Genomic DNA, 23,601 nt, shown 5'->3' on the forward strand with positions numbered 1-23,601 from the left:
CTTCACCCATCCCCATGTGGATCTGTACCCCCTCTCCCATCCCCATGTCTCTGTGCCTCCACCCAGCCACTCCTTTGTTCCTATGTGTCCCCATCCTGCCACTGCGTCCCTGTGTAGCTCTGTACCCTATCACCATGTGGCCCTGCACCTCCCTCCCCTCTATGGCCTGTGCCTCCATTCCCATTCAGCCCCGCCCCCACCCATGAGCCCTTCTCTAACCCCCCCATCCCAGCACCCCATGCTGTCTCCCTATAGCCCCTGTCACCTGACCTGGGCTGATAGACGCTGCCTGGCAGCTGCTGCTTTGGTCTATCATCACAGCGCCCTCTTATGGGCAAAAGGCAGAACTGCAGCAACATTTCAGCAAAAGTTTTTTTCTGCACAAAAAATTAAAAATGCTGGGCTCATTGATTATGTATACACACAGTAGTGCAGAATTCCCCCAGGAGTAGTTTAAGCAACATGTGATGTGTTTTGCTATTGAGGAGTGATTCTGGAAGATCAGAGCATGCAGAAACACATTTTAACCTCCTTTAAATAAACATCTGGCCGCTCAGACGTGGGGCTTATACCAACAAAAGTGATATGTAGACAACTGATGTTGCTCAGGAATATGAAAAAAACACACCCAAGTGACATAGTTAGAAGCGCCAGTGTGGACAGCACTACGTTGGCAGCAGCACTTCTCCCACTACCACACCTTGTGGAGGTGGTTTCATTATGCCAACAGGAGAACTCTCACCTGGGCGCATGGAGTGGCTAGAGATCTTACCCCTGTGACATTGTAAGCTCGCTCGTGTAGTTTCATGACTACAGACACAACTTTAGTATGTAAATAGTGCCAAGAGTTAACCTAGTTCTAATTCAGACTAATGAGAAACAGCTGTGTGGTCTTTCCTTTTTTCTTAAAATAAACCCTAACACTTTAAAAAAATTGATTCCTCAGGGCTGAATGGGACATGTTCTCCAGTGTGTGTGGAAGCCTAGTGCATTAAAGGCTGTACACTGCAAGCCATGTTTTCATAATCCAAGTTTGCAGACCATTTGATTGTAGACACAACCTTCCAAGTGTACATGCTGCTCTGCTCTCCTGCTGGGTCTGCACATCCCTGGTATCACTAGTGCTCTGGGGTATAAAGCAGCAGAGTGAATTTAACACAACCGGACGTCATTACTGTGAAGCGGAACACAGCAGCCATCATCTCACTTTTAGGCTCTAGACAACAGCAGCCTCAGCCCTAGGTACTTTAATTTAGGATGGAAGTGAACTCCTCCCCTACCCCTCAAATAAAAATCTAGTTGCAGGACCCGTAACTGGAGATTTCCTTCAGTCCAGTAGTTATGAAGCAGGGGAGATAAAGCAAGGGCCCCAGAGGCCTTTAATGGGTGTGGCATGGCTTCTCTTCCTGTGTTTTAAGAGTACATAGCACTGGCTCCTGGATAAATGGTCAGTCTCTCTACTACCCCTAAACTCATAGCACTTCACAGAAGGAAAACTTCAACATTAATAGCAATTTTATGTTGCAAGCACAGGCTTGTGGCAGGATTAAATAAGGCCAGCCAGAACCCTAGCCTATCACACACTAGGACAAAGAACACAAGGCAGGAGTGGTGCCGTTCAGTACTTGTGCAGCTCCCAAAGCAATTCCACATTCACCCATGTCTCTCAGGGTCTGATTCCAAAAGCAAGGATAAGGAGTCGCAAGTGGCCTTACTGCTTGCGCTGCATTTAGGCTTCTGCTGTAGCTGCTGCTTCTTCCCCTTTCCTAGCTTGATTTTATTCCCTGCAGTCACAGAGAAATACAAATCATCATTATTAATCATTGGTACAGCATTTTACAAGCTACTGAGACATTTTCAGTAACACTACTTAGTGTATGGTCACCTAGGAGCACTGCTACAGCTTCTGCACAGCTGGTTCGTTCTAGTTTGGCACAGGAACCATATACCAGGACTCAGTCAGTCATTAATGCCCAAGAGCCTGACTCATCAGCTGGATGTGATGCTGCTCTATTTAGAAGGCTGCTGAGTTTGCAAATCTCGCCTTCTCAATGCACTCAACCCATTTGCTTCAGGAATACACTCAGTTCATGCTACTTTAGTGGATTGTACTGATCTGAGTGACATTCCCTGTACTTAAAATAGGGAGAGACATTGGGTCTAGTCATAGTCTCATAGAAAGTGCAAACGGTACATGGATATGGCTGAAGTGCTACCTCCTGGCAATGATGCATGTTAAAATACCCTCACTTACACCAGATGGGCCTAGGTGATCACTCAACATCATACATGAATGGTTCCAAGTACCTTAGATCAGAAGCAGATCCAAGAAAGGCACGATCATCCTCCACTTCTTTATGACTACATAAGGTGAGGAACCAAAGCTAGCTTCTGCTTTAAACGTGGTCACACTATGGCAGAGATTGAAAACCACTGCCCTCGACCGTGGCATGAAGCCCACCATTAGTTCTCACAGGGCTAGTAAATAGACACAGGCAAGGCTGGAACGAGGTAAAACTTGGCCCCTCAGCAGGGGTGAGAATTCCTCTTCTCTGTGCTTGCACTCCTGATTTGATCTCTCCCTCAAGTTACAGTCCAGCAGTGGGATCACATCAGATAATGAGGCAGGCTTAATAAGAGCACAAAAGCAGACACTCCAGGAGGAATTGCGAGACCATTAGTGCTAGTAGGGAAAGGAACTCACGCTAAGTAGACTCAGCTAAACCCTGACGGCAGCTGTATTATGCTAAGCTAAGAATTCTGTTTAAATTGAAATAGAGATTGAACTAGAGTAGGGTAGTTTGTGTGGAGGTAGTACAGGAAGCGGAAGCCAATGAGAACTAGAGAGAGGACTTTCCAATGCAGTCAGAGCAAATCTCTGTGGAAAGTGAACACCATTCAATACCTAATAATTTTACAATTTATATGAAGGGCCAAGATGGTCTCCAGTTTTAGAGCTGAACTGACAACAGAACTATGCCCTTCCATAGTGCTTCCTGGACAACTTCGCAAACAAGTTAACTCTCTCATGGGCTGAGATATGACTCAGATACTTCTAATGTCACAAAGAAGATGGACAGGGACTGTTACATTTTGCAGGAAAAAACAGCAAAAGCAAAAAACACTTAGCTCTAATAAAGTGATTTTCATTCACAGGGCTGAAAACACTTCCCAGGGAAAGGTAAGTACAGATGGGGAGATGAAGCAGACAAAAAAATTGACTTGCCCAAAGTGCCACAGTGTGTCAGTGGCAGAACCATATTTCCTAATGCCCAGTCCAGTTCTCTATCCTCTGTATAACACTGCCATCCTGCAAAATACATGGATTAGAATCAGCATCTAGGAGCCTCTTTGGAAGTGGTCAAGAGCTTACTACACACAATATAAAACCTCTGTTCACATAACTTGGGCAACAGATTAAAACCTGTAATGCTGCTTCCAATTTTTAAATATGGGGCATATATTTGAAATAGAAGAAGTGCAGCACAACGTACTGAGTCAACTACTACATTGACACTGAAAATCAGCACTACATCTACAGTGCTGGTACCAGAATACCACAATGAGTAGCACCTTGGAAACGCCAAAATAGCTAAGACGCTTGTGATGGCTGACCTAAATAGATGCAATGATCAACAATGTAATGCAATGATCAACAATGTAAGAGTGCTTGCCGATTCAACTATTTAATGACCTAAAAATCAAAAAGAAATCCTACCAAAAGTAGAATTGTACATAAATTTCTGAGTACAAAAGAACAGCACAAGCATGTGGAGACAAAATCAGAAAGGGAAAGGCATAAAATGAGTTACACCTGGCAAGGGACATAAACAGCAATAAAAAGGGGAATGAGGAGGGGTTTTGTGGAGGAGGTAGCACTGCAAATTTGATCATATAGCCAGAGTTTATGATGTTCCGTGCCCAATTGTCCATTATCGCACTCCACGTGTCAAGAAAAAGAGTGCTAGACAACCCCTGAATGGGGTATTGAGATTGTGGTGTGTTGGGCTCAGTGATTCACAGCTCTCAAACTCACATCAAAAACAACATCAGGCTGGAGGCTGGGACTCAGATGTCAATGCTGATGCGGTCATAGGGAAGCGGGATTTTTTAATCCTTGCTTTTTATGCAGCAGTTCATAGGGTCTCTGATGGTAGAAGTATTGAGGCCCTATACTGGTTGATTGTCTGTGGACCTTATTCTTGGGGCAGGTGTGTATATACCCAAGCAACAAAGGGTAGCCCTAGAGTCTGTGGGAGACTGTTGGTAAATTCCTCAAACTTATCATAATTCAAGAAATCATATTTAGCCAGTAGCACTTGATAATTGCTCTCCTAAAGACTGGAGGATGAGAAAACCATTTTCCTCAGCAGGTCTAAGCGTTTACCCTCCTTGTCCACAGGAGCTGATCTGTGATGATGTTGCCTGGACTTTTCCAAGGCAGCCTAAACCACCAAGAAGTTGGGCATTGGGTAAGAGAATAAGAACTCTGAACCCTTAGCTGGTACATAATAGCATCTTTCTGCCTCCAAATATTTCCCCCTCTCATTGAGTGAATCCGTACTCTAGTTTAATTTATTTAACACTCACAAGAAAGCTACCTGTTTAAGCATATAAATTACTTCAGCCTGGCATAAATGCAGGAAATATTTGCTACTGCAGGGGGGAACAAATACAATGATCATAATGAAAAAAATGTTTATCTGTAACCACTAACTAGTCTTCTCAGGTGAACATAAATTTTGCAGCTGATCTAATTAGAGGTGGTATTAATTTTTGCGCAACGTTTCAAATGTTCCAATTCAGAAACATATTCAAACATGCATAGAACAAGTATTTTAATGGCTTAACCTTTATCTCCTTGTAGGAAACACTGAAACAATATCCAAAAAGGGAAAAATTCCAGTGACAGTCACTGGAACAAGAGTTCAAGTAATGCCCAAAGCTTCCTAAAGGTACCATACTGAATTATTTTTTACTTATAAGCATCAAATAAAATGCTGATCCATCCTATATGTGTCCTTGCTATACAATTATCAATCCTCTAATATAGTGGACACTACTAGGAATTCAGTTTCCTTCCAATACACAGCTAAACTCCAATTGTAAAACAGCTCAGAGAACATGATCGATTCGGAGTTAATCTTAGAATAAATGAAAGCCAATAACAGATTTACATTCTTTGTTAAATGCAACAAGAAACTCCTGCCTCAAAAAGATTGACTAAAGACAGCCATGTGGTTTTTGCACTTGAATTCATGACCGTGATGTAGAGATTTCATAATAGTTCTGAAAATAACTTCCAAGATATGCATATTAACTTCATATTTAGATGAACATTGACAGCTTCACTTCAGTCAATTTATTATAGTTCAGTAAATCTTGATGTTCACCAAAATAAGAAGTTATTATTCAGTACCAATGTACTTAGTTTTAAACTCACTCAAAATGAGGCACAAATAAAAGCAGTAATGAAAGAAAAAGAAGAGGGACAAGACCAATAATATAGAACAGATATAGAAAAATAAAGTTAACCATTTTATTTAATATAATCTACAAGTATAAAAGACAATTTACTTCCAATTACTTTGGTGAGAACATCATTGTTATAACTAACTCTTGTGGTTTGTTGTTATTACCAGAATCCCTTGAAGAAAGTTACTGCTAATGTATAGTTTGGGAATGGGATGGACACATTTATTCCCTTTGTTGGATGACAATACAGTTTCAGTTTCTCACTATATCATTGACCATCTGTATTCCAACAGACTACGGGAAAAGACCTAATGAATGTGCTCATCAGCCAATCGGAAACCTGGTTATCCATAAACATCATCATAAGTACAGCAAACTTCAACAAACTGCTTTCTGAGTGGCTGATAGGGTTTTGTTTCAAGTGGACGAGGAAGGAGCATGTGTTGTTTAATTTTCTAAGGGAAAAATGGTAAGTGATCAGCAATCAGAATGGCTAGCTGTCGGCCCATTTGTGTATGTTGGAAAAATTGTTTGACAGGAACGTATGCTATTATATTTCTGTCCTCTGAGTAAATTTACTTTCCTGCCTACTGAAGTGGCAATGCAGGTCACTACTTTGGCAGGTAAGAAGAAGAAAAAAGCAAGGCCACCTTGCAATAGTATGAAAAAATACTTTGGGTGCCAGAAACCTTCAACTCCCATCAAAGCTATACCTAAAAAAATGAGTATGAACAAAGGCAATGGGAAAGGAGAGTGCACCACTCCTTGTAGAAAAGAGCCTCAATGAACAGTCACATTCTTATAAGGCCACTTGTGCACTAAACAAAGGACAACTGAAAAGTCATTATGTAGACATTTATTTCAGGTATGCAGTTTACACGCATATTATTGAGCAAAATTGAATTGCAAATATACAAATACCATAACAAGCATTACCAAACAACAGAACTGGCACTAGTGTTCTAAGCATGTTAATGAAGTCGGTGGGGATAAGTCATGGAAGAGGACTGCAGCCCATGGCATTTTTCTTTTTACCATACCAAACTTTTGGTAGCACCATAATGGCAATACTTCCCAAGAACACAAGACAGAACATTGTTAACTGTTGTTCTGATAGCCACAATTTTTTTTTCAGTTTAATGAATTATGCAACAAAAATTGTAATAGTGCAGGCGCTTTTGCCAACTTCAGCTTGTGTTTAGTTGTGTATCTTCCATAAGCAAATGAAAAAAGAAAAGCCAGTCAGCTTTGGAACCCATCTTTTGTACTTGTGCAAGCTCTGCACTGTGCTTTAATTCTGTGACTGAAGATGTTCATGCGTTTTGCAAACAGATGTCATGTAAGAGTTATCCACTAAAGCCTGAGTGAGTCTTTGGTAGGCTAATACTTCATTATTATTATACACATTATCTACCACAGTCATTTTATTTTCTATAAAGTTTTCCTTATAGTCCAAGGTGACCAAAGAGGACATTCTGGAAAACATTACAGTAAAATCCTCAAACGACCAGGCACTTAAAACCCAGTCTATCCAAAGGCACCAAGAATCAAAGGGGCACTGTTCTTCCATTAATGAAAGGTGACTGTATCTGCTTCTCTGCAATGTTTATAAATCAATGGATTCTTACTTTACAGTTTTTATACAGTATATGTAGCCATATCTGATGCATATATAATTGAATTATCTGGACTGTTCTTCATAAGGAAATGTCACCTTTCTACCACATATTAAGTTCCAATTTTCTTTATTTCAGAATTATGCAAAATGCCATAACCTTGCTCAAGGTGTACAAGTATACAAGCACTTCTGAAACAGGCTGCACCCAGCTCTAAATGTGTGATTCATTCTAAATGCAAACATTTGAAATTTGTGTCCAGTTATGAGGCAAAATGGTCAGTACAAAGATTTATTACTGACAAAGATTTATCACCACTCAGGTCTCTGTGACACTCATTTCCCCTAACTAGCGTTCACCCTAGAATGGTTTCATTAGTTACTACTGCTGATCTATCACCCACTTATCCCAAGCCCCACATTTTTCAAGTGAACAGTATAGGACAGATTATTCAATTTAGCATTTAACATATTATGAATGAGCCAATTGTTTATCTGACTACACAAAGTATATACTTTCAAGCAAAGTTGTGGCAACAATACAAAACAAGATCATATTGTCCTGTTGTAATGCACTTTGTTAAAGCCTTCATATACTTCATACAGGTCTGTAACAAGATCCACATGACGCATTCTGCCTTACTAGACAGGCATATATAAAATGTAATTGCATCAAAACCTTGCTTCTGCTGGCCACTTGAAACTTACAGAAGTCACATGTAGTTCAACCAGCTTTCAGACAGGGTTCTTTAGTGGTAAATCTATTTTTGCAGCACTTGTAGGTCTAAATTTCAGTCTGAATTGCAGTGTTTAATTCCACAGCATGCTGTGAAAGGTTGTTATTTGTTTCTTTCAGTGTTTCGCCAAGACCTACACCTACATTAGTTGAAGTTCCATTATTAACACATTCTTCAGCAATATAACTCAGCTGTGGAACTTCAGTGCTTGGGGCAAGCACAGGAATTGCACTCTGGTGTGGAGAGTTTTCCAAACGGTCATTTTCTACCTCAGGGAGGACACTAACTGTAGTAAAGCGAGAATGATAATCATTGGAACCATGGCTACATGAAGTTTTCATACTTTCCATATCAGAGCAACTAAACTCAGAAAAATGACTTGAGTGGGAATCTGCTACAGATGGGATACTGTCACTTAGAGAGGGAGAGTCAAATTCACTGGAGTTTGTGCTTTGTTGCTCCAACAACTGAGCATCCATGTCCTCTCTGGTCTCATTTATCTTCATGCTACTCTTTTTTCTCAGTTTACCTTTACATTTTTTTCCTGCTGTCGTTTCTTTGGACCACTTGGTGGCACTAGATTTACTTTCTGGCAAGCAGGCCGATGAACAACCAGCATTACTGCGACCTGGAGCACTGCCATCATCAACACTACTGCTTCCACTATTGTGTCTGAATTTAGCTGGCTTCGATTCAATATCAACTTGCACTTCCATACTATTGCCTTCCCTAGAAAATGAAATAAATGGTCAAAGCATCCATCTTTAAGACAACTTACAAACAATTTCATCCTCAAAGCAAAACATGCCCTTGCCTGTTTTCTATGTATATGACAAGAAATCGCAATATTCAAGGTTAAACAAATCATTTTATACATTTTAAAGGTTTTTTTTTAAAATCAAAATGAATTAAAAGGAAACGAAATCTGGGATAAAACTATTTACTGTGCTACCATGACAGTATTCCCATTGGAAACTTAGTCACCCAATTATTTATCATTAGCTTGGCAGCAACCAACACTTGCATATTGTAAACTGTGGTGTGTAAGATGCATATATATGCATAATTCTGAAGGTAAATCTTGTAGATGGAATCCCTTATCAAGATAAGTCATTTGGCCTAGTACACTGGCAATATCCTTTATCAACTAGATTCATGAGTCTTCTGTTTTCATCATATTGTTCTTACCTGTCTAATGGGATATAGGAATTCAGAATGGATCCTGCCATTGCTTTGGTACTGGCATTGTCACTAACTGTTCCCAAGCTAACTGTGCCAGATTCTCCACTCAGACTGTATCGTTCTTTCTGCACATCTGCTTGAACTTCCAGCCTTAGAGAGATTTAAACAAATAAGAAAATTTCAAAAGTTACCTTCATAATATTCGCAAAAAGAACAGGAGAATTGTGGCACCTTAGAGACTAACAAATTGATTTGAGCACAAGCTTTTGTGGGCTGCAGCCCACTTCATCGGATGCCTAGAATGGAACGTATAGTGAGGATATACATATATATACATACAGAGAACATGAAAAGGTGGGAGTTGCCCAACCAACTCTAAGAGGCTAATTAAGATGAACTGTTGTCAGCAAAAAAACTTTTGTAGTGATAATCAAGACAGCCCATTTAAGACAGTTTGCCAAGAAGCTGTGAGGATACTTAACTTGGGGAAATAGATTCAATGTGTGTAATGGCTCAGCCTTTCCCAGTCTCTATTTAAGCCTAAGTTGATCGTATCTAGTTTGCATATCAATTCAAGTTCAGCAGTTTCTCGTTGGAGTCTGTTTTTGAAGCTTTTCTGTTGCAAAATTGTCCCCTTTAAATCTGTTACTGAATGGCCAGAGAGGCTGAAGTGTTCTCCTACTGGCTTCTGAATGTTATGATTCCTGATGTCAGATTTGTGTCCATTCATAATATAATTACCATAATTGATATACCAGGCTTAAGAGTCAGTATCTCATCTTGTAAAGTTATCCACCATGTGATATCAAGAACAGATGATGAGTGTCTCCCCAACACTGAAAGATACCTATTTACTGAAATGGTCACTTCTCTTTTGCTCCATCAGTCACAAATGCTGTCTCTTCAATTCAGGAAAATGAGACTCATCGTAAACTAAAAATGAACTGCCTACCAAAAGAAAATGTTGCAGGCCAAGCAGGAAAAATGAGCATTATGAGAGACTTCCAGACTAAGGTACGATCCTTTTGCAGACACTTCCATCATCTAGTAACCAAGAGATAACCACCACAAATTAAGAAGTGCAAAGAACATTTCTGTCTGCCAAAATCTAACTTCAAGCCATTACATTTCCCATGTTCCTCCTGCAATAGTAGAAGATATTGCCAATCAAGGAATGCTTTCTGTGATAGTGATATTATGTATGAACCATCGGATGAGAATTACAGAAACCAGACCATCCAAATTCAGGTGTGAGCAGGTATGTAAAGAAAAAAATCAGTTTAAACATACAATTGAGATTTTAACTATTGTCTACCCATAAATTCTGACAATGAACTGGAAGCAGAGAGAGATGTGTTATTTTTTCTTTCTAAAAAGCACTTCTCTTCACTGTAACAGAAAAGATCATCGTACAAGGCCAAGTACCTCTGCTTGAAACCTTTTCTCTCTAGAATGTATACAGTGTCAAAACACGGATTTCTATCCTGTCCTTACCAATTCAACATTTCCTGAATATCTGAATTGTTTAAACCAAAAAATGGTTTTAAAGAAACAAAGGTGAGCTCCACCCTCACTGCTAGGTTTTGACAATTCTCCCAAGAGACGTTCTACTGTCTCTGGGGCGGAGAATGGAGCATGGCCAACAAAGCAGCTAAGTGCTTCAGATTACTCAGAAGTGATTCCTCTGGAGTTAATAGTGGCATTTTGAGCCTCAGATGAAGTCTCCAGAGTCCTTCTTGGCAAAAGGAAGGTAACTGTGATGTGAGGACATAATGGTAAGGGCATCTGGGATCCAGTATGAAGGTGAAACAGCCAATGATTATACAATAGCATCACATTGTTATCAGTAAAAGAAAAGTTTTTGTTTTCTTATACAGACACATGGAGATTATGTCTGTAAAAGAAAGGTGTATGTGAAGGTAGAGTGGGCACTATAATATCATTAATGCTACATATTTGGGGTGATTATAGTACTTAAAAATGGCAAAGCCTTGACCCTTCATATTTGGAGTCTGGGAAACTTTCTATTGACTTTGGTGTGTGTAAATATGGCCCATAATGAACAATAATTAGATTAAACGTTAAGAATTTGTTTTATAACCTGGGTTACAAACAACTAGATTGTTGGAAGATAATACTGCATCTTGGATTGCTTCAGCATATGGAATTTATCTTCCTGTGTAAGGCAAAGATTTCACAATCCACGTGTGATTTCAGAACCCAAGATGGTAAGCTACATAACACAGAAGTTCACTATAGCTGCCATTTCCACATTCAGTCCTGTCAGAAAAATCTTCTCAATCTCACCCTTTCATTCACACACTAAAACTAGTTTGACTTAAAACAAGGTGTTGGTGTCATTTACTCCTTACTGAAGTCCACTGTTCAGTTTTTCTGCCTTTTTAAAAAAGAGACTTAATTCTGAAGAGTAGGTGGCAGGTATCTTCAGTATTGCTGTTCATTAATGCTTTGTTAAGCAGTGATAGCTCTGACAATAGATTGTCTGCAGCATGGATATTATACAAATCCCTCTGATTCCACTGAGACTTTGCATATTAACATTTAAATGATTAAGTGAACAAAGTGTTAATGCAAAATATTCTTGCTATATAAAATATTGGTAAAATAAATTGCATCACAGTGCTCGTTATTCATTAGTGTATAGTGTCCCATGATGTGCTATGTACTTCACAGAAAACAGGAGTAGTCCCTGGGCCCCAGAGCACTTACAATGAGGTGAGGACAAATACAACTGTGCAGTTACTCAGTTTAGGCATGTGCACATTATCCATTCAAAATAAGAATACTTAAAATACACATCATAAAATGAGACAGATGCTGATAAGTTTTTCATTGAGTATTTTAAATGTGGGTTAGTGCAAACAATTATTGTCAGTGGACTCACCTGTCAAGGAACAGACATATTAAGGATATTTAAAATTGTGACATCATAGTTACAGATAGATTATGAGAAACTACAATTAATTAACTTTACTCCAGCTTATTTTAAACATGAAATGATTTGAATATCAAGACGAGTCACACTCCTCCCCCTCCCCCACATACTCTTCCCTCAGATTTAAAGCTAGATACAGAACAGCAGAAAGCGTGTGTCTTACCTGTTAAAACAACTGACCATTGCACTTCCTGACAGACTCCCTGTTATACTAGCTCCAGCTAGTGCCATGGTGCTAGCAGTTTCACTCAGGTTGTCCCGAATGGCTCCTATTCTATCCATGTGGCTACCACTTGCACTCAGGCTTCCAGTCAATCCTCCAACACTTCCTTCCCCTATACTAGGGTTATGACGTGCCTCTGCTACTGAAGTGGTATCTAGACAAAAATGTAACAGAGTTAAAACTTTCCATTTCCTTTGAATTTCAAGCCTGTCTTAAATGTGGATAAGAAAACTGCTTCTGGAATAACATCAGAAGGAACCAGAGAAAGAATCTAGACAATTTGTGAAAACACTCTATTCACCATGTGAAGATTACAGTATGAAATAAAACAGGCTCTCAGTTGGGACTGCCAGAGTGGCTGTGGCTGAAACCACACATTTATTTGATTATTTGCTGAAAGCTGAAAGGCTTTAAAATACCTGATGCTACATAGGAATGGTAACCTGAAGCCACCTTACATGTAGGAACTCTCAGCAGGGAGTCTTGCTGTTTGATTAAAAAACAGATTTATAAAATTCCAGAAAGCAGCAGAACGACATCTGACAGGATTTGTTTTTTCCTCTTAGGCTATGTCTACATTATAGACCTTACAGCAGCACAGCTGTACCTCTTTAAGGTTTCCCATGTAGCTGCTCTTTGATGGCATAATTAAACTACCCTCAACGAGCAGCATTAGCTATGTTGGCAGAAAAGCCTCTCCTGCTGACATAGCGCTGTGCACACCAGCACTTTTGTCAGCGAAATTGATGTTAGTTGGGGTGTGTTTTTTCATACCCCTGACTGACAAAAGTTTTACTGACAAAAGAGGTAGTACAGACAAAGCCTTAGAGATGAAAACTGACCGCATCCATGAAGTAAATCATCTTATCTCGCTCCTTTCAGCCTGCGGGAGGACATACCCAGAAGTCGGCACTTGATTAGAACAAGTGAGAAGAGCTTTTTGCATCACTTCTTTGAATTTGCACTATGGAAACTAACTCTTCGAGAAGGGACACAAGCCTTTGTTCTCTCTCAACTGGGTCTAACACAAGCTATGGACTTGTGTCCAGTGATTACCAAGAGGCTCCAATCAAGTGTCCACTCACACAGATCAACGATCAGGGCCTAAGAAAATAAAATGTGCTTGTTTTGACTAGAACTCTCATTGTTAAATTATTATTTCTGAGGGAGCGGATGGTACAAAGGGAATGGTAATGCAATAGAATGCTTTTCACCTCTAAGTCACCCATTTGCATTCAGCTTAGATCAAGAGTGAGAAAGCGGTAACCCTCTGATGGCTCTTTGATGATCTTTTTCACTTCATGCACTATTAGAAGGCACTCAGGTATTACAGTGATGAGGGTTGTTTAACAACCTATATAGAACAGAACATAAGACATAAGTGTAGTGGGCTCAGTCCATGTCCCAGTAGGCAGCCAACTGTATTACAAAACACTCCATGGCATGGAAACAACTACCCTCACTGCTGGAGATGGGTCCTTTAATATGCAATTTAGGCACACAGGTAAGGCAGCATGAGGCAACTTGCATTGTTGTTACCTGCACCGGAGCTCTTCTGCAAAGAAAGATCTTCGGTTTCCTAGGCTTTCAAATGTGGCAACTATTACATAACACATTTACAGACAAAATAAAATACTGAATTCTCTTACCTACTGCTGCATTTGTTCCACCAACATTTATATCATTTTCATCATCAAATTCTATCCTGACACCCTTTCCATTGCCTGCAGACACCCCACAGCCTCCACTGCGACAGAGGGAGACAGGAACAACTCCATACACATAAGCCAACATAATAGGAACACCAATACCTACAAAGGAAAATATGAAGTTTTTCATTCAATATTATTTGCTTCAGCATCTTTTATAAAATTATCCCAGATTTTGTAACTATATTATTTAATAATACACAATTATAATAAATCTATAGCAGAGGAGAAAGAAATTAAGAAAACATTTGGTTTTCAGGTGAGATTTGAGAACAGATGGCAAATCACTAAGGTGGAGTGAAATTGGGAAACTGTTCCAGACAGCAAAAGAGGAGGGAACTGGAATGGTGTCAACTCACATGCCCTATTATAGCCTCGGCTGCAAGCACAAGGGGGATGCATGGCATGCATGTGGATCAATAGGCACTGCTATGAAAACCTTCCAACTCCAGCGCGTGACATGCATGCGCACTGCCCATTTGGGATCACCATGCAAAAAGGTTCTCCTACCAACAATGGGAGACCAAGACAAGTAGACATATATGCTATGCCCACTACAAATATATATTACACTTATTGGATTTAATAAGCTTTGCCAAAAAGGATTAAAAAACTTTTCTGACATGAAAGCATGGAACTATTTCAAAAATCTTTAAAACCACAAATGCCTACTACTGCCAATGTAATTAAAAGCTCGATCCTGCTCCTACTGAAGTCAGAGAAAGCTTTGCTACTGACTTCAATGGAGGTAAGATCAGCCATTAAGAAAGTGTCATTGTGGGGTTTATGTATCTCAGTTTACCAATGAAAAGAGAAAACTGATGAGCAAAGCCAGTGAAAAGTATAGTAAAAAGGCAGTCTGGGCTAGGCTGCACTCACACACACACACATCATCATCATTTCCCACGTGCTGTGGGAGCTAATCATTTGGCCCAGGCTCTCTAACACTATGCGCTAGACTGTTGTTCTGCTTTGCTGATGGAAGCCTGTGAAGTTGTAATAAAATGTCAGGCTGTGCCAGGCCAAACTGACCCAAATGGAGCAAACCAGCTGCAATACAGATTCAGTTCAGAGGCTCTTCAGTCTGCCCTAAAAGCAAGGTCAATAGGTTCCAATTACCTGGTGCAGAAGGCCCTAAGAGGCAACCAAAAGTAAAAGGAGTAGGGAAAAAGCCTGCACTTACCTCTGTGAAGGAGTAATAAAGAGCTGTAACGCATGAGTGAAGCCCAGGTCAATGGATGCCCATGTAAAAAAAAAAACACGTTTTTTCCCCCTCCTAACTGCTAGCCCTACAAACCTGTACTGGGATTGAGACACACACGGTTCTTTTTTCCCCTTTTACAGCCAAAGATACCATTGACTGTATTAATTATCATTATTAATGTTTATTACAGTAGTGCCTAAGGGCAAATCAAGACTGGGGCCCCATTGCGCTAGGCACTGCACAAAACACAATAGAGAGAGTTCCTGTCCTGAAGAGTTTACAATATAAACAGACAAGACAGGTACAGGATAGGGGGAAGGAGTAGAACATACAAACAGAGTAAATGTGATGTCAGCAAACAGCATTCCATGGTATTTTTTGTTTTGTTTTGTTTGTTGGGTGGGCTTACCTAGGGGCATAGGCTAGGTGGAAAGAGAAGGGAAGAGAAGTGAAATGGACAGAGGGAGGGAGAAGATGGTAAGAGGACAGGTATGGAGTGAAGCTGGGGTGAAGAGACTGTGGCAGACGTAGGGGGAGGGTTGGAGCAGAAAGCCTATCAGCAAAAGGCAGAGGAAGTCCATACAGAAGTGACAAGAGACGGTTCTGTCCAGAGGTTCCTGCTTTGGCTGCTTCTGCTCCTACTGGCTGGTGTATCCAGCTGGCTCCTCTCTGCAGTTTCCCCTCCCTCAAACTGTGGGCTGGGAGAGTAATAAGGCAGCAGCCAGGTCCCAGCACCCACAGAATGTAAGGGGTGTCTGTCCTACACAGCTCTGGGTCAGGAATGTACTAATGGTGGCACCAGCTCAACCCTACTGTTCTTCAATGCAAACCTCAGTGACACCTACAGAAAGGATGTGAGAGAAGGAAAGAACCCAATTTGCCTCCCAAAGACCAAATTTGAGCTTGCAGTGTCAGATATTAAAGAATTATTTTAAAAATTTAAACATTTTCAAAATTCCAAATTGAGCAAACTTGCTCTGGAATCACTGACACACGTAAGAACCTCATGGTGCCATTTTTAGAGTACCTCTTTAAAACAGTTTTAAATTACCTTATATACTCGTTCATTAGCCCGTTCGTTTATAACCTGACCCCCCCGCCCAAGATGGATAGGTAAAAATAGCAATAATATGACCCTTTCATAAGCCGACCCTATATTTCAGGGGTTGGCAAACTTGGCTCCTGGCCCGTTAGGGTAAGCCGCTAGCAGGCCTGGACGTTTTGCTTACCTGGAGTGTCTGCACGCATGGAGCCCCTCAGCTCCCTGTGGCCACGGTTCACAGCTCCCATTGGATGGGGATGGCGAACCACAGCCACAAGGAGCTGAGGGGCTCCATGCCTGCAGACACTCCAGGTATACAAAATGACAATGTATTAGATATTCAATTCAATGATTCCATAGAGTTTAAAAATCATCAAATTTTGGTGTAGACCTCTTTATAAGCCGAGCCCCACTCTTTGATGCATCTTTTTTTACGAAAAATATTCGGCTTATGAATAAGTATATATGGTATATTTTCTTTTTAAAGAAAAAAATGTGATGGTGAAAAACTGAGAATAGCTTCAATATGAAAATAATAAGATTAAAGAAGTGTTTTACAATTTTTCATTTAGATACAGCATCTCTAAAGTCTAGACACTAAATTGCACTGGAGCAGAGACCACAATGTAATCTGGAGCAAGTCACAACATTTTTATCCCTCCATTTCCCCATCTGTAAAAATGGAGCTAATACCTCCTAATTCACTGAGTGTGATTTGTTAATGAGTGTCTATAAAGTCTTCTCAAATGCTTGGTTGCAAAGTACTACTCTCATGCAGTGGTGGTATTTACTTACCCACAGTTACTGCAGCTACAACTGGAGAAACTATTACAGACAAGGTTACACCACCTGCAATAGCCAAGTTTCGTTTGTGTTTCGAAATGTCTTTGCCTTCATATCGATTGTGAATCTTGAGGGAAGAAGAAAGAAGAGGGTTTCAGGATACATTGCACATACCAATGTAAATAGTCTTGGCTCTGTTCTGCTATACTGTTCTACTATGCAGTCTTGTGTGCTCTCAGCTAGAGACTATACATTATTAATTTAAATCCTTACATACTCCTTAAAAAGTTAGCCTCTCAAAGAGGGACATTAAATAATACATCTTTCTTAGTGATTTTACATTAATGTATACATTTAAAAAAAAAGCAAGCATAAGTATTAGAAGGTCCTATAATCCCCATGTCTGACATTCCAAAGGGTACAATCCGGACAGATGAACAGCTGTGTCTCCTCAAGTCTCCAACCTGGGTGCCTTTTACACTGCTTCCCTGTGAGAGCAACCACTTCTGGCCTGCCCACACACAGCTTCTAGCCTGTAAATCACTCCCAGCTATACTCTACGAGTACTATAGTTAGCCACCAATGAATTATGCAGCAGCAACACCAGCAAACTCCCAGTCCCACACTTTCCCCACCAAATGTGCATCTGGTACTGCCAAACACCCTCCTGGACAATACAAGCTCAAATAAACCCCATCATTTCATAATAGAAAATATGCACCAATGTTGTTATCCATTCTGAAGTTTCCCAAACTCTTCAGTTCAAACAAACACTGGTTTAGATAAAGCAAAGTTTATTAACTACAGAAAGATTTTAAGTGATTACAAGTAATGAGGCATAAAAGTCAGAATTGGTTACACTGAAATAAAAAAGGTAAAATGCAACTAATACCTTACTTAACAAGCTAAGTGAATTCAAAGCAAAGGTCTCTCACTACATTCTAGCAGTCTTACTGGCTGAATCTTTCAGACAAAATTCCACGCTCCCCAAGTCCTATGACGTTTCCTTTATCCTTCAAGTGCTGTCGATGCCATGAGTAGAGATGAAGGGAGAAATTATTTGGGGCTTCTGTTCCCCATTCTTGACAACATTGCTTAGAAAATCATCATCTCCAGCTTAGGTTCAGGAGACAGAAATTCCATGGGATGGGAACTTCCAGATGTTCGGGTTTTTTTTTGCCAAGATGTAAATTCCTTGGCCACACGCTTTTTCCTGCCAAAAAATAGTTTCTTATCCTTTAGGGGGGAGGGATAACTCAGCGGTTGGAGCATTAGCCTGCTAAACCCAGGGTTGAGAGTTCAATCCTTGAGGAGGCCACTTTGGGTCCACTTAGGGACCCAAAATCAGTACCTGGTCCTGCTAGTGAAGGTAGGGGGCTGGACTCGATGACCTTTTGGGGTCCCTTCCAGTTCTATGAAATAGGCATATCTCCATATATTATTATTATTTATATTATAGGTGATAGTCTATTTGATTTTGTTGATACTTGGCTGAGGCATCAGTTTGCCTTTTGTTTTTGAGGAACTGGTTTGTGCTGGCTTCTCTAAACTTGGAATATGTCTCAGTAACTTCATACAGTAAAATCTTCTAACCTGACACACAATTTTGCCACACATATTTTACAAGGACACTGATGATCAGCAAATTAGGAGTGTTCAAATGATCTCTCACAAGGCACATTTTGTCCAAAATTTATCGTAGTTTTGTAAAAGGAGTGAACATATGGGTACAGACTGTCACATCCCCCTCCTTACAAAGCTGCAGGAGGGTTAGCCACTGGATGACCCATGGGCAGTAGGTCAGGGCCCTCTTTCCCGGACAGGGCATCTATCACCATATTTTCTTTTCGGTTTATCTGCACAATTTCCATATCAAATTTTTACAGTATGAGGCTCCAGTGTAGAAGTTTGGAATTTGAGGTTTTAGCTCTGTTTAGCCAGATCAATAGTGAACGATCTCTTAAGACTTGAACTTTCTGCTCAAAAGGTAGGGCTTCAGTTGCTTAACTGCTCACACCATAGCATAACATTCCTTTTCTGTCACAGAATAGTTGGGGTCAACTTTTTACTTAAGGCAGCAATTGGGGGCTTCTTGTTATTCTCCTGTTTGCAGTAGCATTGCACCCAGACCAATGTCTGATGCATCTGTATAGTCTGATGCACCCATACACAGTTAAAACATTTTGTCAAAATTAGGGTTTGCTGGGACAGGCTTTGCAGACAAGATTTTCTTATTTTTTCAGGCATGCTTTTATCCCAAATGACTATTTGGCTGGGTCTTAGGACTTGGACTTAGGAGTGGGCGCTTGCTGGCCATGCCACTCCCTCTCATTCACCGACTGTACCACCAGAGAACAAGGGTGAGGGTGAACATAGAGATACTCGTATCCCTTGGATGGTACCATATATTTCCTCTCCACCCCTCTGGCAGTAGGAAGAATAGATGCTGGGGACTGCCAGATCATATCGGCATTGGACTGGATGGTCCTAATGAAAGGCAGGGCGACACGTGTGGGTGCATCTGCTGATAAAATGTCAACCACAGGATCCTCCATTTCTGCCACCTCCTCCACCTGCAGGTTCATATTCTGTGCCACCCTGTGCAGGAGATCTTAGTGAGCCCGAAGATCTATCGCGGGGGTCCAGAAGAGGACGTGCCTGCTACTGCCTCTTGAGGTGAGGAGCAAGAGGAAAGCCCAGGGACCAGTGGATCCTGGGGAAGTTCTGGCTGTGGAGGGTCCTGGTGAGATCCTGGGTCTGGACTGGCGGAATAACAGCCGCATCTGAATCTAATGGGGGAGGGTGGCTGACAGTGACCTCAGGCATCCGATGGTTGGAATGAGCAGACCGAGAGGCACCTGAGGGGGCACCTGGGGCTTGATGGTTATGTCCAAGGCGTCCAGAAGGACCATTGTGGTGGTCCCTGATCAGGGTCTTGACCATCATATTGGCCTTGACTAGCACCCTCTACGTCATGGCCCTGGGTGTGGTAGCCGCTCCTCGCCTGGGACAAAGACAAATTGTGTCTTGAAGGCCGAGGGGCTAAACGCCCATGTGACTCTGCACTGTCCCGCGCTGTCAGCTCACGGGTTGGGGCTGGAGACCAGTGCCGGGATCTTCGGTGGTACCGCAATCGAGACTGGGACCGATGGTCGTAATGGCACCAGGAGGCCGACTTAGATCTCGACGAAGATCTGCAGCATCTGGATCGCCTGCGAGGCGACCGGTACCGGGATCGGCGCCAGGACCCGGATCGGTACCGACCGTACCGGGAGGGAGTGCGTGAAGCGGAATGGCACCGCAAGAACGATCAGCGCAGTGATGGAGAGTGGTGCTGGGACTGGGACCGTCGGCAGGATCGGGACCGCAACCTGAACCGGGATCGAGATTGGTGCTTATGTGGAGCTGGAATCGACAGTACTGAAGTCTGCGGCACTGGAGCTGACATCCTAACAGGACAGTCCAGTCTAGGCTGTTGCTCCGATTGCGGCAGGGGCGGTGCCGGAGCAGCATGGGGTTTATGCTGCTTCTTAGGCCATGCAGACAGCGAACGATGCCGCGACTGTACCAGTGCTGGAGACGGCTGGTGCCGGGGTTCTTTGCCGGTGCCAGATCGCTCCGGTGCTGGAGGGGCGCTTCGGACCGAAGGCATCTGTTCTGTGCGTGGTACCAAAGGCACCAGGCTAAGTGCCGCTTCAATTAGGAGCTATTTTAAATGAAAGTCCCGCTCCTTCTTTGTTTGAGGCTTAAAAGCCTTGCAAATGCGGCACTTGTCAGGCTGATGGGATTCCCCCAGGGATTTCAGACAGGAGCCGTGGGGATCTCCTGTTGGCATCGGCTTGAGACACACCGAGCAAGGTTTGAAGCCTGGTGACCTGGGCATGGGCCCTGGTACCGGGGCAGAGGGAAGGGGATGAACCCCGATCCCTCCAAGTACTATCTACACTACATATACACACAATTCTCTATTAGCTAAGTATAACTAGAAAAACTACTGAACTATTCATAACTAAATACTATCTACAGAAGAACGAGTAAAGTTAGGGAGGTGGAGATCAGCTATGCTGCGCTCCACAGTTCCAGCAACTCTCACGGGCGGTAAGAAGGAACTGAGGGGGCGATGGGTCGGCAGGGGCAGATATTCGGTGCCATAATGGCGCCACTCCAGGGGGCGCCTCAGCCAACCCACCGAGTGTTGCTAGGGTAACAATCTTCTGACAAACATGCACGTGGCGCACACACACCTAATTGGAATCGATATGAGCAAGCACTCGAAGAAGAAAGATTGGCCTGTACCCCGAACCAAAAACAATTTAAAATGGCTTCAACTTTCAAAGGCTATGGAGATATTTGACACTCCCCCTCACTCTCCCACAACCCAGAGTCCTAAACAAAGGACGCTGGCTGCTTGAATTTTACATTAGAGGCTTTCATGGTTAGGCCTGCTTCCTTGAGTTTTGACAGCTCAATTCCCAAGTGTTCTTTTTGATCACCCCAAGTGTCACTAAACACTGCAATATCATCCACATATGCTCTTGCAAAGTTCTGTAAATCATTTAGCACTTTGTGGACCAGCCTCCAGAACATGGCCCCAGCATTAATTAAACCAAATAGTAACACTGAGAATTCAGAGTCTATATCAGTGATGAAAGCAAACTTTTTCTGTGCATCCTCATCCAAAGGGATATTCACTATGACTCATGCCAATACTCCTTTTAAGATTTCTAAATTTCACCCTATACACTTCAGGGGTGATTTGAAACTTTTGTAAAACAGATTCCTTAAATTAAGGATACATCACAGCTTCCTGAACTGGCAATTCATTAAATACATTCAAAAATTTGCCAGACAGTTATGCAACCAGTGTGGGGATTTTCTTGTCCTCAAGAATCTTATGAATTTCACACAGATTTTCAAAAGTAGTGAAGAATTTCTCAGTGCAGTCTGTCTTTCTGTATGTAGGACACAGCCGTCCCAGCCATGGATTCCTCGAGTTATGAGAGATGTTGGTGACTCTGGGATCTTCCCATGCTTTTCTATCAGCTCCAGATTATATTTCCTCTCCTTCTCCTCAGCTTCTTGTCTCAGCTCCCTGGCTTGCTTATGGGGTTCAGCTTCCTGTTCCTTCAGCTCCATGGCTATTCTATGGGTGGCTTCTTCAGCTCCCCATGCAGCAGGTGCTTCTTTCAGTCTCATCTCTGCTTTCCACATTTGGTACTACCTTCTCTCTCTTCTTCAGCTGCCTCCACTCTGGCCAGCTCCAACTTTGTAATTGTTTCACTTTTGCTCATTTTTATACTTCACTATTTCCATTTCCCTTACCTGAAATAAGGAAACAGAAAACAACAAACTATCCCTCCTTGAACTGTCTCCAGCCACCACACTTGAGACTAACTTAAAATTGCTGTACCCATGCTTAAAATGTAAACTTCACTCAAAACAACAAGCTGTGCATATCCTCTGCTCCTTGCTGCGCCACTGAGGCATCCCCAGGGTACAGTCTGGACTGATAGACAGCTGTGTCCCCTCAATTCTCCAACCTGGGGTGCCTTTTACATTGCTTCGCTGCGAGAGCAACTACTCTTGGTTTGCCCACACACAGCCACTAGCATGTATATCACTCCCAGCTATACTGTATGAGTGCTATAACCAGCCACTCATCAATTATACTACATGGCAACACAGCAAACTCCTGTCCCAGACTCCCCCTTACCAGAAATGTGTGTCTTCTACAGCCCAGCACCCTTCTGGACAACACAAGCTCACATAAAGTCCACCATTTCATTAATAGAAAATTATTACAGCTGTCAAGCAATTAAAATAATTAATTGCAATTAATTGTGTTATTAAACAATAAATACCATTTATTTAAATATTTTTGGATGTTTTCTACATTTTCAAATATATTGATTTCAATTACAACACAGAATACTAAGTGTACGGCATTCACTTTATATTTATTTTTATACAAATATTTACACCGTAAAAAACAAAAGAAATAGTATTTCAATTCACCTAAGTACTGTAGTGCAATCTGTTAATCGTGAAAGTTGAATTTACAAATGTAGAATTATGTACAAAAACACCTTCATTCAAAAATAAAACAATGTAAAACTTTAGAGTCTATAAGTCCACTCAGTCCTATTTCTTGTTCAGCCAAACAAGTTTGTTTACATTTACAGGAGATAATATTGCCTGCTTCTTGTTTGCAACGTCACCTGAAAGTGAGAACATGCATTTGCATGGCACTGTTGTAGCTGGCATCTCAAGATATTTACATGCCAGATGCGGTAAAGATTCATATGTACCTTCACGCTTCAACCACCATTCCAAAGGATGTGTCCATGCTGATGAAGGGTTCTGCTAAGGATCCAAAGCAGTGCAGATCCACAGATGTTCATTTTCCTCATCTGAGTCAGATACCACAAATAGAAGGTTGAGTTTCTTTTTTGGTGATTCAGATTCTGTAGTTTCCGCATCGAAGTGTTGTCCTTATAAGGCTTCTGAAAGCATGCTCCACACCTCCTCCCTCTCAGATTTTGGAAGGCACTTCAGATTCTTAAACCTTGGGTCTAGTATTGTAGCTATCTTTAGAAATCTCACATTGGTACTTTCTTTGTGTTTTGTCAAATCTACAGTGAAATTGTCCTTAAAATGAACAACATACACTGGGTC

At 41.6% G+C, this 23,601-nt stretch overlaps 1 protein-coding gene across 6 annotated transcripts in view; it reads right to left on the bottom strand.

Annotated features, from left to right (window-relative positions):
- Positions 1–6,315: 6,315 nt before the first annotated feature.
- The window catches only part of RNF19A (ring finger protein 19A, RBR E3 ubiquitin protein ligase), a 90,116-nt gene continuing 72,830 nt past the window's right edge, over positions 6,316–23,601 (bottom strand). For all 6 annotated transcript variants that reach the window (XM_030553576.1, XM_030553580.1, XM_030553578.1 and 3 more), the window contains exons 7-11: positions 16,939–17,053; positions 13,838–13,999; positions 12,129–12,342; positions 9,016–9,159; positions 6,316–8,556 (exon numbers count right to left, since the gene is read on the bottom strand). In XM_030553576.1, the coding sequence (XP_030409436.1) occupies positions 7,875–8,556; positions 9,016–9,159; positions 12,129–12,342; positions 13,838–13,999; positions 16,939–17,053 (1,317 nt within the window). In that variant the 3' untranslated portion in view covers positions 6,316–7,874. The remainder of the gene's footprint in view (positions 8,557–9,015; positions 9,160–12,128; positions 12,343–13,837; positions 14,000–16,938; positions 17,054–23,601) is intronic.

The sequence above is a fragment of the Gopherus evgoodei genome, chromosome 2 (assembly GCF_007399415.2).
Source record: "Gopherus evgoodei ecotype Sinaloan lineage chromosome 2, rGopEvg1_v1.p, whole genome shotgun sequence".
Classification (NCBI taxonomy): domain Eukaryota; kingdom Metazoa; phylum Chordata; order Testudines; family Testudinidae; genus Gopherus; species Gopherus evgoodei.